The sequence below is a fragment of the Abramis brama genome, assembly GCF_963993115.1.
Source record: "Abramis brama genome assembly, chromosome: 1".
Taxonomy (NCBI): domain Eukaryota; kingdom Metazoa; phylum Chordata; class Actinopteri; order Cypriniformes; family Leuciscidae; genus Abramis; species Abramis brama.
In genome coordinates this window covers 35,004,472-35,020,486 of record NC_139963.1, presented here as the reverse complement: position 1 = coordinate 35,020,486, position 16,015 = coordinate 35,004,472, and the positions used below count along the sequence as shown (strand labels likewise).

General features: G+C 35.4%; 1 protein-coding gene across 4 annotated transcripts in view; it reads left to right on the top strand.

Moving 5' to 3' along the window:
* Positions 1–621: 621 nt before the first annotated feature.
* svilc (supervillin c) overlaps positions 622–16,015 on the top strand; it is a 29,522-nt gene continuing 14,128 nt past the window's right edge. For 2 of the 4 annotated variants that reach the window (XM_084125571.1, XM_084125570.1), the window contains exons 1-8: positions 622–710; positions 6,357–6,872; positions 7,765–7,929; positions 9,423–9,599; positions 11,023–11,057; positions 12,719–12,780; positions 14,604–14,752; positions 14,912–15,140. In XM_084125571.1, the coding sequence (XP_083981697.1) occupies positions 6,562–6,872; positions 7,765–7,929; positions 9,423–9,599; positions 11,023–11,057; positions 12,719–12,780; positions 14,604–14,752; positions 14,912–15,140 (1,128 nt within the window). In that variant the 5' untranslated portion in view covers positions 622–710; positions 6,357–6,561. The remainder of the gene's footprint in view (positions 711–6,356; positions 6,873–7,764; positions 7,930–9,422; positions 9,600–11,022; positions 11,058–12,718; positions 12,781–14,603; positions 14,753–14,911; positions 15,141–16,015) is intronic. The other 2 variants (XM_084125573.1, XM_084125572.1) reach the window with 1 other exon arrangement.

The window sequence follows — 16,015 nt, the reverse complement described above, 5'->3', positions numbered from 1 at the left end:
AACTTACTATTTTTTTATAGTCTGTCCGTCCCATAGAATGACATCTGCTATCCCCAAGAAATGTAATGCAGAGGGATCAGCAAGTCTATGAATATTTTTCCTTGTACAAAATTATAAGTGCAAAATTTGTTCATGTTTAGGTGGCTCCCGTTGTTCCGTAGCCTACTACTGGTTTTGCACTTATGATACCTGTTGGCCTGGATCTTGAAGTTTGTTTACTAACAAAAAGGTGTTTTGTTTTTGTTCCTTTTTTTCTGTCTCAATCTAAACAGATCCACAGCATTACTATTTTTCTCCGTCGATTGCATGATGTAAACATTACGACGCCCATGAGGGGGCGACCCGCGCGCATATGTGGACCGTTTACTTCTTAAAAGTGTTTTGTAATACTTTAAATTAGCAATGAGTTTAAAAATGAGTTCGACCAAGTAACGTTAGCTTTTTTAAATAAAATTAGCTGTGCCCCCTTGCAATGGAATGTTACCCCCTAGTCATGGGAGTATTTTTATCTCTCTCTCTCTCTCTCTCTCTCTCTCTCTCTCTCTCTCTCTCTCTCTCTCTTCCTAACCCAGCCCCGCCGTACCCCCCCCCCCACTCACACCCTAAAAGGCATTTCACACTCTCTCATTGGCCATTAGGGCAGTGTATGTGTGGCTGTGTGGAGCTGTCAGTGTTGATCCAAACGCACAGCTGATCCATCCACAGATCGAGTAAGTACCGTCATTCATTTCTGCCGTTACATTTATCACGAGTTTTAAGAATAACAACAGTCAGATTCTCCTCGTTGTGAAACTAAACGAACTTTTCAGTTAATATCGTAAAGTACTTAAAAGCAACGTTGTTTTGGCAGTTCATGCTAAACATTGTAAAAGTGTCTTCTTTCTTGTGTAATGAGCTGGCGCGCTGGGTTTTGCTTGCAGTCCAAATGAGCTTTCATTGTGTGGATCTATACTGTATAAAGTGAGTGGAATGTGATATCTGCTCCACCATCCTATATCTGCAACCGTGCTTGCACCTATTTTCAGCGCAGCAAACGCACCTGTACACCTCAAATTAAATAACTCACAAGTTTCTAATAGCACGAACTGTAAATGTACGCTACTGCAAATTCAAATGACTTTGCCATTTGTTGATATAGCAAAATCAACTGTCCATGTGCCACATTATTTTCATATTGTGGTCACCTGCATTTTCTTATCAGAGCTTTTATGATGAGCAGTAAGCAGGTATTTATGATGAGCAGGTACCACATTTGACGTTTTAAAATGCTTATAAAGGTATATATATGCATGATGTATTCTGCTTTCATAATGCCATAATGATTTATATGTATGTTATACATAATGCTATACTTAATCAGACAAGTTGTTTATTCTTCTGAATAAATGTATCCAAAGACATAGTTTACAGTAGTACAGTACATTTTAATATTTTATTATTTATACCTTTAATTATAGCATATCATCAGCATTCAGCAACATGTGGTTATTACAGTGTTTGCAGTTAGGCTATTTATAAAAATGCTTTGCATTATAATGTGTCTTATACAATCTTTTGAATATCTGTAATACATGTACAGGCTTTAGGTAAAGTGTTACAGGTTATTATTGAAGTTGCGGATAATGAAGGATGATGATTATAATGGGAAAAGAAAATGGACATTAATTGTGTCTTGGAAATTCTTCCTTGTGCCCTGCCTTGAGATTATGAGTGAGTGTGTGTGTATGTGAGGGTTATGACTTGTCTAGCTTGTGTGACCCGTGGGTTATGTGAGTACAACCAAGGTCAAAAGCTAAATCATATTTGTCATCTGCTGCCATTTATTTGTTTATTTATTATGTTTATGCAGACTGTTCCTGGTTAGTGTCTTAAACATCTTGCTGTTGTACTGTTTACCTCTTGTCTTAAGACTATTACCATGCCTGTCATGCCTGTGTTAAATATAACCTTGACATTGCATTACCTGATCATAGCGCAGGATGGGGGCTAGAAGTCCTGGAATCCCATAATGGTTATAACTGTAAGTCCCTGAACGTGATGTAACAGAGCTAAATGACATGTAATAGGACGTGTCTTGCAGAAGAGTGTCTTAGAGTCTTTATTATGGAGTCATGCAAATCTTTTTTTGTATTCTTCTCGTTTTGTATCTTTGGGTTAGTAGTTAAAAATGACAGTAATGAGTAAATGTATAATTTTCTATTTTTCATTGAATCATTTACTCAACCGATTTGTTCACAAACACTGATGCTGTGACTCATTTCGAAGGCTGCGCCCTCCAGAGGTCGCATCGACCACATATGTCTCATTTTAGAAAAGCATCCATTATAAAATTGACTGTTATTACTGTAATTTCTTTCTTACTTTAGAATGTAATTTACATTTATGCATTTGGCAGACGCTTTTATCCAAAGCGACTTACGTTGCATTTCAAGGTACACATTTGCATTCTTATCAGTTCTTATGGCTTTTCTAAAATGAGAAAGCTCTGTGTTGCTGTTGCTTTTTTTGGGGGGAACTTTTTGCAATGAAAAGGGGAAAACAAACAATGTTTTGTTTGAAAATCTACCTTCTTGTTTATCGAATTGTTGTTTATTAACACATTCATAAGGTCTCTGCCTTTTTACTGCCATAACTTATCAGAAAGCCATCATTGCTAGTCCTAACATGATCCATTTTCTGAAGGTGTAACCTGATGCATCGTGCTTTGCATGGCAGTTACACACTCTTGCACTCTTGCAGACATGGCAGTTACACACTCTTGCTCCTGTGAAGTTATTTACTTATTTAGTGTAGTGTTTGCATAAATGTAATCCATTAATTCTCAGAAAGATACATAACAAATTAAGCCTAAATTCATCAAGAAATCAAAGTTGATTTTTTTTTAATGGAATATTGCAGTATTTATTATAAATGATTCCTCTGTACAATTATTATTTTTTTGAATTCATATGCTCTCGTAATTTTTAATCAAAATAACTTCCCCTTCTCTGTTGACGTGTCAACTGGTGTGAGGGCCTACATTTCTTCTTGTTCGTTTCATGCTGACTTTAACAGTTAGTCAGCTCAAAACAAAATAGTTACAATTATTGTTATTAATAATAACAATATTAAAAAAAGGCAACATTATTATTATTAGTATTATTATAATAGATATTCATAAATATTTATTTTAGTTGACTGATTAATTATTGCGTCAAAAACGCACATATAATTTAAAACGCACATCTGAATATGTGTACCATACTACATGCATTTCACCTGCTTCTGTTTTTGTTTTTAACATGAGTACAATCCCTTTGGCAACTAATAAACGATTTAATTGGTGTATCTCAAATGAATCTTGTATTACTTGTTTTTCCGGGCACAGGCTTATGAGACTTAATTTAAATGCAGCTGGATTGTTGTAAATCAGCCACAAGAAAACACACCTGCCATAAGCTAACTGTAATACAATTCCAACGGCTATTAAGCAAGATAAGTAGCGTGTGCTTAGAATGCCTCAGTCATTACTGAATCGTGAATGTTGCCGTCTATGTGTGTGTGTCGTTGTTTGCATATATCCGTGCTCAGCACATGTCCATGTCAGATAGAGTTACTGGATTAAGGACTGATGAGTCTAACTGATCCCAAACGTCAACCAGCTACTACAGTGCCTTTCCATCCCGTATCCTCAAACTCCCTTTCACGTGACTCGCTCCATCTCTCCATCTCTCCAACTCTGTCATATTGTGAAGCAAACAAAAATAGGCCTAAATAAAATGTAAGTTTTAAGTAAAATCAAAGTGGTGCCAAACTGACAGCCTGCAGTGATAAGTTCATTGCACTTTTATAACCACTTTATTTACCACAAACATGTTGCTACATGCACATTCAAATATTTTTTATTATGTTTTACAAAAATTTGAATAGGTGTTTTATTGAGATGTTTAAAATCAGCACACACATTTTGAGTTTGTCACTGTTTGCTCTCCTGATTTGAGACTCTCCTGATCGGGATCTTGACATGGCTAAGCTTGTTACATCTCTCAGGAAAGTCTCTCTCAGATGAGACATGACTCTCGTGCTCCCTATAGAGAGAGGACATTGCTGCTGAAGATCCTGTTCACTATTGCATTAAAAGTCTATTTAGAGGTTTAAACTAATATTACCTAATATCGAACTGACTTGTATATAATTTATCTTCATTTCTATATTGGCCAACTGTTTAGTATAGTATAACAGTCTGAGGGACCCTAAATGAGGCAGTCTTGAGTTGCAGAAATGACTTGTTCTGAACTTTGTGACATTACAGAGTTAAATGTATCAGCCTGTAATTTCCAGTATTGGTAGATGACATTACTTAGAGTTCTTGGTAGGTCCATTTTGTAAGTTCCATTCCTCATGATATGATTGCTGTAGATTTGAGAGCTCAAACTCTGCTTTGGGCTCCTGAAACACCAAATAAGGCTCACTGAGTGAAGTTGTGGTCCCTCTCTCTGCTGTGGTACTGCTGGATCTTTGCTCTGTTGTTATATCGGGGCTATTGTGTTTCAGTTGTGAGCGGATCTGGCAGAATGCTGATGCTTACAGTTTGCTTATTTAGGAGGAGAGGAGCCCCTACAAAAACACACACACACACACACACACACACACACACACACACACACACACACACACACACACACACACACACACACACACACACACACACGCACGTCTGATTCGCTATCTTTGTGTGGACTCTCCATATAGGCATAATGGTTTTTATACTGTACAAACTCAAACTGTATATTCTGACCCCTTACACTAATACACTAACCCCCTAAACCCTTCACAGAAAACTCTGCATTTTTACATTAAAAAACAAAAAACAAAAAAACATCACTTAGTATGATTTATAAGCCGTTTTCCTCATGGAGACTAAAAAATGTCCCCACAAGGACAAGGATTTCAGTTATTGCCATCTTTGGGGGGACATTATGGACATATATTTCCATAATGTAGGGTTTACCAGGACACACACACACACACTCTTGAAAGGCTCCCATGGGTAGGCCATCGAACACATGCCAGGGCCATGTTGTGTATGGTGATAAGATGATGATGTCATTATTTATGTATGAGTAAAGCTGTAATTGTGTTGTTATGGCAACTTGGTGACTAGGTAACCACATCTGTAGAGTCATGAATGATATTTTGGGAAGGCGTGTTCTGACCGGTCTTGTTTGGGTAATTTCATGTATTACAGCGGAGTGTGACTAACAAGATGATGGCTTACAGTCTGTGTCTGTATCAGACCAGATGCATTAGCTCCACTTGTTCTTCAGGTTCTTCATGCTATTGCTCAGAAATGACTGTCTTTACTGTCTTTACTGTTTCTGTGGGTTCCTAGAGATGCATAAAATGAACAATAATACTTATTTCTAAACTGAATTATAGTTTTCCCTTAAATAGGTTCCTCTGACCATCAACATATATTTGACAGATAGTACTGTATCATCAACAATATCCAATAAAGTATTTTTTGTTTGGTGTTATTCTTGCCAAATCAAACTGCAAAAATCCAAAAAGATAATTAGTAGTAAAATATTATAATTACTAAATAAAAATATATTGCAGCACTGTTTTATACACTGATGATAGTAAGAAATGTTTCTTGAGCCCAGCTCGTCATATTAGACCGATTTTTGAAGGATCACGTGACACTGAAGACTGGAGTAATGATGCTGGAAATTCAGCTTTAACATCACAGGAATAAATAAATATATTAAAACAGAAATACTTCACAATATTACTGTTTTTATACTGTATTTTTGTACAGCCTTGATGAGCACAGGAGACTTATTTTAAATGCATCAAAAATCTTACCAACAGCAAACATTTGACTGATGAAAATATCTGATACACTATTATTCAGTTTACTCATGCAAAACAATCTGGCAAATTTAAGCTGGTTTAATCATTTTTGTGAGTTTGGCAATTGTTATTTACTGTTTCTGACTTGTGTTGTTTACTTAAAATGTGTTGTAGTATGCCAATACTAATAATACACTCAAATACACCTGTGTTGGTGTTGATGGATCAGCTTGTCTGATAAATGGCTTGCCCTAAAAAGACTGCTGAGATGAGCTGCACTTCAGAGGTGTAGAGTGTCAGTGCAAGAGGACTTTCCCAAATTCAGAAGCTCACTAAAGCAGGTCATGGAGTACACTTACACTGATAAATAGGAAAGGTGAATGCTAATTCTGCAAGTTTGCAGAACAGGTGTTGATTGTTGAATGAAAGCATTTTCTTGTCCTTCCATTTATCTATAGATATCTGACACCTCAGTGTGTCGAGCGGATGATCTAAGAACTCTTTTATTTGCTTTCTGACAGTGCCATGTCCTCGGGGAAGTGATGAGGATGATACACAAACATATTATTCGAGGAACCTGCTGTAATTTGTTCTTCTGATCAATCAAACATTTCTTTGGTTGGGACTCCACCCTTGTTTTTGAGACATTGAAATCATCTTGATCATACACCAGGAATTATTCTGCCTACTTCAAACATCCAAAGTGACAAAACTGGAGTTGATGATATGGACAAAATGGAAAATGTAGCCCAGGAGTCCAGAGCTGAACGCATAGCTCGCTACAAAGCAGAGAGACGGCGAGAGCTGGCTGAACGTTATGGCAGCCAGGAAGAGGAGCTTCCGTCTAAGTGGTCGAGAAGAGACAGGGAAGGACGCGGTGTCCGTGACTCTAACTATGTGGAAAAGTCTGTTTCAGGAGGAATGAATGGAGGGATGGGGAGGAATGGACGAACACCGTTAGAGGAACGGCCTGTTCCTGCAATGATCTCCAATGGATGTAAGGTGAACACCAGTGGAGAGAACACACACCAAAACAGGTGAGCTTTCCTGAGGCTTTAGAGCATGAAAGATTTGTGTCATTCCTCTCGAAATTTATCCGAATTACTTTCTTAAAACACATTCCTGGGTTTACTGTGGACATAAATTAGGCATTATGTATTGTGAGGGAGTTGCATCCTCTGCAAATATTAACTAGATCACACAGGACTTCCAGCTTTGGATATATTCTAATCCTCACAAGATCAAATTTCTGTTAAAAATAGGCCTAAATTTAAGATTGATCTATTTGAATTACATATACAATTTCCATCCATTTGGAATACACTGTTTTGACAATAAACAATCTAATAACGTTAATGTGATGCATATCTGTCAGTCATGCATAAAAGAAACAGGCAAGATTTTCACTCAAAAAATCATGGCATAGTTTATTATTAAATCATCTATTTGAATTGTATTTTATTTTATTTAAATAATCATAGTCAAACTCCTTAGAATCAGCACGAATCTATTCATTGTGAAAACGATTACATTTATTCCGTTAAAAACTATAGTTAAAATATGGCTAGCTGTGGAACAAGCCATATTAAATTAGTCAAAATGAATGAGATTGAAACAAACTGTATTTATTGATAAATATATACAGCTGGTCATTGTGTACACATTCAGTTTATAGTGAATACTACAGAAATCTTACCCGTTTCATACTTTATGCATCAAACTCTATAATCCAAATGGATGCAAAAATTATATGCAAGTCAAATAAATAAATCTCAAATTTAGACCTAAACATTTTTTTTTTTTTTTTTCATTTCCATCATTCTCTATATCTACGCCATCCCTCTTGTGCATGTCTCTCAGCTGTCCCTGCCTTGCACACTTTATTTCCCCCAGTTGAAGTCCTCTGTCTCTCTCAATCACCCTCTCCAGGGAATGTTTGTTGGGCTCGTCTGGTACAGTGGATGGGGAAAACCCTCCAGACTCCCATGGGCCCTCAACCCCTGACACACGCCAGTTACACACTCATGTATCAGTAGGCCAGCTGAAGAGCGCTCTTCTACAGCAAACCTCGAGCCCTGCTCCGTCTAATAGAGTGTAGGGAGTGTGTCTCAGTGTGTGTGTTCATTTCCTGCTTCATTCTGTTTGTATTGCCACAGGCAAAGACATTTTCATTTATCTCTAACACCACTATTCTGCATAATAATAATATTTCATGAAAGGTACACTATGTAACTTCTGGCCCTTTAGCGGTTAAAAAACAGAACTACATTTTGCGGCACAACATTGTTTTGGTTGTGCTTCGACTGTGCGGATGAATATGGTTATCCTACTGCTCATAAAGCTATAAGGCTTTACGCTTTTACAACATTTCAAATCCCTCAGTTCTCGCCATATCCAAAAAGCCAAGCCAATGTTGATTCTTGTTTTATCACGAGCTGTCGAGTTCTCTTTTTGCCAACTTTTTCAACTTTTCTCTATATGAGACGGGCAGAATTTCCCGCGAAAACCATCCCGCCCCGTCTAAAATATAAACATACGTTTTGGAAGGAGGATTGATGATGTACTGACTCGTTATTTAAAGGTATAGTGGAGGATCTTTCAGAATTTTAGATAAAATTCCCGCCCTCTCCACTTTTTGAATAAGTTTGATTGATTCACCAGAATGATTGACAATTAGGAGGACCAATAGTATAGGTGATCCACCCGGAAGTAAAAAATCCTCCGCTATACCTTTAAATTCTGAATAATTTTTTTTACATGGTGTACATTTAAGTATCCACCTATTTTTAATTTGCTGCAAAATACACTTAAATTAGACAGATACACGTTTCAACAGCCTAAGAAAAACTATATATTTTAATGCCATTCAAAAGATTAGGGTCAGTAAGATTTTTTTTTTTTTTAAGTGAGAGTAAAGACATTTATACCGTTACTAAATATTTTTGTAAATATTTTTTTTTATAACATTAGAAAATATTTTTGTTTTATATTTTTATTTTATCAAAAGTGACAGTAACGAAATTTATAATGTTACAAAAGATTTATATTTCAAATAAAAGCTGTTCTTTTAAACTTTCTATTCATTAAAGTATCCTGAAAAAATGTATTACAGTTTCACACAAATATTAGACTGCACAAATGTTTAATTGACTAGCAGCAGTTAATAAATGGCATTTATTCACACATCTAGGAGTCACACCATATTAAAAAAATAATAATGTTAAAGTAGTTTTTAAAAGTAAGTTTCTAATATGTTTAACAGTGTTTTAGCTACTCTTTGTTGGCTGGATATGTGCCCTTGCATTTCATATCAGTTTTAGGGTATCTCTTTATGTAATGAATTGTATTATGTGCACATTTTGTGGTGCTAACATAATGCTAATGTGTACCTGTAGTTTTGGCACCATGGTGACAGTGTGATTGATGCTGTCTAACATCTTACCATCTTCAGTGTGCTGTGAGAAGTAGTAGTGTCCTTTTCTAATCTTTTCCTTTGACTCAATCCTTCTTTCTCTGTTTCTGTTTCCTTCACAAACACACATTCTTCCTCGCCGCCATTTGTTCTGGTCTGTGTACTCAAACATTAGCACCACTGATGGTGGCGTGGTGGCCTTGACTCTTGACCTAGCGGTTCAACCAAGTGCCGAGGGAAGTCGTCGGCGCACCCGTCGATACATGCCAGGGGATCCTGCAGGGAGTCGCAAAAACAGTGAACGCTTCCGTACTCAACCCATCACAGCTTGTGAGATAAAGGAGAGTTGTGGGTATGGAGACAGCAGTTGCTTACTACCTAGACACACTAACTTAGTTGGGTGTTATGATTGTCATTAACCTTTTTTCATGTGACAAAATCCATTAAAACATGCAGATGCTCTATTATATATATATATATACACTTACAAAAGATTTATATTTCAAATAAATGCTGATCTTTTGAACTTTATTCATCAAAGAATCCTGAAAAATATTAGTCAGTTTCTACAAAAATATTAAGCAGAGCATCTGCTTTTCACATTAATAATAAGAACGATTTTATGAGGATCAAATCATCATATTAGAATGATTTATGGAGGATCATGTGACACTGAAGACAGGATTAATGGCTGCTTTATCATCACAGGAATATTTACACTAAGTGAAAAGTGAAAATTCATGTGATGATAAAGCAGCCATTAATCCTGTCTTCAGTGTCACATGATCCTCCATAAATCATTCTAATATGATGATTTGATGAATGATGATTTAAAATATATATATATTTATTTATAATAAACGCTACTCCAAGTCGATTTGCAATGAGAAAAGGGAAAAGAATGAGTTCGGTAAAAAGCGGATTGGAACTTGGTTCGATCGCGTCAAAAGCTAACGGCACACGTCTTACTCTCCATGCAGGATTTCTTTTGTTATTTTGTCTAGCTCAATCAGATAACGGTGGGCGGAGTCAGTGTAAATAGCCTCTGCCATCATTGCGGGCTACTTGAACTTGGTGTAAATAGACACTAGGTGTATTAAAATCGAAAACAGATTCAATTGTAATAATATTCCACAATATTACGGTTTTTACTGTATTTTGAGATCAAGAGCTCATTATATATTGACATATCTTAAGTAACATTTCAGCACTTTCTTTCACTTACTATATTTTACTATTAATTATTTTAAAAACTAGGTTTAAACGTTAGTGGATCAGGAAAATACACCCTGCATAGCAACAAATAAATGTTTAAGAAAGTGCTGTGTGTGTGTTTGTTGATATTTAGTCATTTAAGAGTAAAATCCTTTCACTATCATAAATACCTGGAAGATATTAACAGATGCCAGATATCATACTCAGCACAGTCCTTTCCTTTGAGTCAGGAAATTAGTTCAGCATGTATCCCTTGTGCTTGATAGGATCATCAAACAGGGTGTGTGTAAGAGCTCATAGTTTTAATAGTTAGCATTATGTCATGCATATAACCTGCACAGATGTGTCTGAGTGAGTGTGTGTGTCACAATGCCCATAGTGCAGGAGAGGCTTCTTAAAGCAGATCTAGTGTGAAGTCATCTTAATACTTTTTTCTGTATACCATGTATGTGTATCACTTACTTTACATGAGAAAGACTGAGTGAGCAGTTGAATGTGAGTTTGATTTTGTGGTCCTTCCTTTTACTTTGAGACTTCTCATAAAGTTCTTCATTTCACAGAACAATGGACGATGAAAATCAAGACAACTCGCAAAGTAAGTGCTTAACCTACAATTTTACACTGTTAAAAATGATAATCAACTAAAAGCCAACATTAAGTATTTTGCTGCTTTTTAATTTCAGTTAAAATAAAGTGGTGCCAAAGTAAAAACCTGTAGGTGAGAAACTCTGAAAACTCATTAACTCGAGTAGACATTATTGTGACAAGTTAAATTGATGAAAACAGAGATGATATTATAATATTGAAGCATTTTTATGAAGTGTTTCAGAATTGAAATTCAGTATTCATACACTATACCTATCAAAAATTTTGGGTCAGAAAGATTTTCAGCATCATTACTCCAGTCTTCAGTGTCACATGATCCTTCAGAAATCATAATAATATGCTGATTTGCTGCTCAAGAGTTTATAATTACAACATTTATTTGAAATAAAAGTATTTTGTAACAATGTAAAAGTCTTTACTGTCACTATCCCGATCAATTTAATGCATCCTTGCTAAATAGAAGTTAGTTTTTTTCAACAAAAAAACTATCTTACTGACCCCAAGCCTTTGAACGGTAGTGTGAGTGTGTGTATAGAGGAGTTTTTGTTGTTGTAAATGGTTGTTTAACTGTAGTCTGAGCAGTCTTTTCAAATTTTGCAACTCTACCGCAACATAGTACCATTGCAATGCAATACACATAGTAAACCAAAACATAAACACACTCTTATACACTTTTACTCATGCATATATTCTGAGTAAGTGGATACTGTCATAAACAGTTATAATGACCTCTGTTTTATGGTGTGTGGATAAATCTTACAAGGTTGTATTAGAGAAAGCTTAAAGTGTTATAAATATAAGCCATGCTTTTTAGGACAGTAATTTAGTGACACTCACATAATAATCTAATTCCTTAAAAACACATTTAGTATAAAACTTAACATGGGGAAAGGAGGAATGATGTGTGTATTAGGTTTAGGGGATAGAATATACAGTTTTTACAGAATAAAAATCATGTCTATGGAAAGTCCCCATGGAAACACAACATGTGTGTGTGTGTGTGTGTGTGTGTGTGTGTGTGTGTGTGTGTGTGTGTGTGTGTGTGTGTGTGTGTGTGTGTGTGTGTTTGAGATCAGCTATAAATCTGCCAGTTAAGAGAAGTGTACGCACAGGTGAAGAATACATCTGCCAGACTGTTTGTGCATTTGGCCTAACACAGAGCAATGAGTTTATGAGCGCGTGAGAGAACATGTATGAGATGTTTGTTAGTCATTTAGTGATCTCACACAGAAATGTCACCATCATGATCTCAGGTGAATCAAATGCGTATGGGTTTAGATAGCTATAGTTTGTGGACAAATGAATTAGTCCCCAGAACTAAGCTAAATCTAACAACCTTTTTTAGGGATGTCCTTAATTGCAAAAATCGTTCTGAAAAAGCTAAATGTCTTTCAGCGGTAGCGTGTGAATTACAGTTACGTAACCTTTCTACTATATAAAACAGTATGTTATGTCCTCAATTAGATATGCATGTGTGTGTGTGTGTGTAGTGTGAATCAGCAGGATCCGTTCAGATTGCGCCACAAGTAATGCAGTCTGTTATGATGTGTCAGTTTTGATTAGCTTGGCATTTCTGTTGCTCTAAAATGCATGTGTGTGATTGGAGATATTTTGCCCCCTGTAATGTTGTGCTTGCTGTTTTTCTTGCAGTGGATGTAAAGACAGATGACAGAGCCAAGATGAGTGTAGCTGCCAAGATGTCTCTGTTTAAAGTAGGTGAAACAAGAGCCCACCGTATCTCTTTAGCAACTGCTGCTGCCTGAATAGAAAAAGGTCATTGCCATGGATGGAAAACACACACACACACACACACACACACACACACACACACACACACACACACACACACACACACACACCTACCTTGTATATATTTACCCTTTTGGGGACTTCCCAATTTACTGTTGTTAATAAAAGCTTATTATAATTACTTTACACTACACTTACCATTACCATAAAATACACCTTTTAATGTATTAGTATTAACACTTTTATGACCAGGCATTTCTCATGTATCAGAAATTACACACATAGAACTCATTCTCACATACAAAAATGTTTTTAATCTTCTTAAATGTGTTGAGGATAAAGTATATTTATACATTTTAAAAAGCATTGTGATACTGAAAATGAATGTTGAATGCACTGTCATTTATTTTACTAGGTATTTCTAATAATCTCTCTCTTTCTCTTTCTGCTCCAGTATGGTTTTTCCTCTCTGTTCTTATGCTTTGTGTTTGGGTCGTAGGTGGTAATAGGACACCTGGAGTGTTTGGTTACCGTATGACCCACTGGGTTTCATTTGTTACTGTGACTTCCTTACCGAGACTATCAGAGCAGGATCTATTTAATTCATCCTGCAACTGACCCATTTCACCAGAGACAGAGATATTAAAAAAATTGCATTGCGATTGCATTTTCTTGGTGAAACAGAAAATACAGGGATTGTTCTCTAACAATGACAATTGTGCCATTAACTCACTCACATATTGATGTGACAAATGATATTAATTTCTTACATGGAACACACAAGTAATTCTTTTTATGTACGATGAAAGTGAATTGTGACTAAATATGGGGTGACACGTCTTCACACAGCGTACAGTATTATCATTTTCAAAGTATATGGCAACATGAATGTAATGGCAACAAATATGCAATGACTTCTAACATAAATGAGTTTATGAGTTTACTTTTTGGTCAGTTTTTGAGTTTGATGGCCCCTAGTCACCATTCACTTTCATTGTATGGAAAAGAGCAGCGTGAACATTCTTTTAAACATCTCCTGTTGTGATTCATGGAAGAGAGAAAATCAAACAGATTGGGTGAAGCATGAAGTATTTGTGTAAATAAAATGGAATTTAAAGTAATTATGTCTCTCTACGCAGTTAAAAATTATGTTTTGAATCGACACATTTAAATTTTTCAAATTACAATACCGTTCAAAAATTTGGAGTGAGGAAGATTTTTGCATTTTTTTAAGAGAAGTCTCTTATGTTCAGCAATGCTGCACATTCTTGATCAAAAATACAATAAAAACGGTAATACTGTGAAATATATATATTTTAAAATTTAAAATAACTGTTTTCTAAATTCATTTATTTTAAAATGTAATTTATTCCTGTGATGTCGAAGCTGAATTTTCAGCATCATTACTTCAGTCTTCAGAGTCACATGATCCTTCAGAAATCAGTCTAATATGATGATTTGCTGCCCAAGAAACATTTCTTATTATTATCAATGTTGAAAAAAAAGTGCTGCTTAATATTTTTGTGGAAAACATTTGATACATTTTTCAGGATTAACTGAAATATTTTGTAACATTTAAAATGTCTTATTGTCACTGTTAATCAATTTAATGCTTTGTTCCTTAATAAAATCATTAATTTCTTAAAAAAAAAATCTTACTTATCAAAAACGTAAAAGTGACTTTTTTGGTCAACTGTATCTCTTGGTGAATTATTAGCATTTGTCGCTCTCTCTCTTTTAATTCCACCATTTAAATATTTTTATTACATTGTTGTTTTTCTATCAGGAATTGGAGAAGACAGCTTCACCCGAGGCGTCCTTGTTCCTCAAACCTCGCTCCAGTAATAGTGTCCATGAGCGCAGAGCTCGCCGTAACAACGATCCTCGAGCACTCACTCAGCCAATCACCTTTGAGGAAACAGTGATGGCAGCGAGGTGGGCAGGACTTCATTATACAACATGCAAATTTCTTGCACCTTAATATGTCTTTAAATCTCTAGTTTACAGAAGCAGTGCCACTGCCAATTTAAGAAGTACTTCTGAGATTAAAAACAAATCAATGACCTAATTCTCTGTCTATTGTTCCTCCTTCAGTCCTCATTTGGGTGAGGCAGGTGAGCCTGAGGCAGAGGTGGAGGATGATGCTGGCACTAAACTGTCTATGAGTGAGAAACTGGCTCTCTTCAACAAACTGTCTCAGCCCATATTGGGTGCTGTGGGGAGTCCCGTGAGAGACGGCAGCCCATTAGAGGCCTCTGAGAGACGCAGACAGAAGGGGGCGCGCTACCGCACACAGCCCATCACTGTGGATGAGGTCAATTTGGTAAGTATATTTGGCGTGCATGAAGATATAGCTCTGCTTGTCTGCGATCACTTGGCATAGTCTCTATTTGCCACTTGTCCAGTCTTCATGTTGTTTTAATCAGTGTGTGTCAGCTTCAGATCTGGTGACCATGATAAAACATTCTGATGAATTTCCATGCTGGCTTATGCTGGTTAGTGCTAGCCATCAAAAATAAAAGTTCGTTTTTTTTGTTTGTTTTTTTTTGTTTGAAGGTTAAATGTATCAATGTTTAGTAAGTTTTATGATTAAAACAAGGTGAAAGAATTTAATTCAAGATACATTTTCTAAAATTAATCACATTATCTTAAAAAATATTGGCATAGCCATCACAGCAAAAAAAAAAAAAAAAAAATATATATATATATATATATAATAAAATAAATGTATCAATGTTTAGTAAGTTTTATGATTAAAACAAGGTGAAAGAATTTAATTCAAGATACATTTTCTAAAAATGAATCATATTATCTAAAAAAAAAATATATAATAATAAAAAAAAAAAAATATATATATATATATAGTAATAAAAAAATAAAAAAATAAAAAATAAAAAAGGAAAAACACAAAAAATATTTTCTTTTTATTTTATGTTCATGAGTTTCATTCATTTTCAGATAATTGGAACTTCCGGTAGTTGGTTTGTTTTTCAGCATTTTGGACTTTTTTTACAGTAAATATTTTTGATTATTATTCATTATGTATAATATTTCATTATTATTATAAGTTGCTTTTTTTACCCTATTGTCAGTTTGTTTAAAACATTTAATTTAAGCAATAAACGATACATTTCATTCTCAATATATTTTCCAAAAAATAAATCTTATTACTTTAATCATTTTGCTCTGTTAAATTAT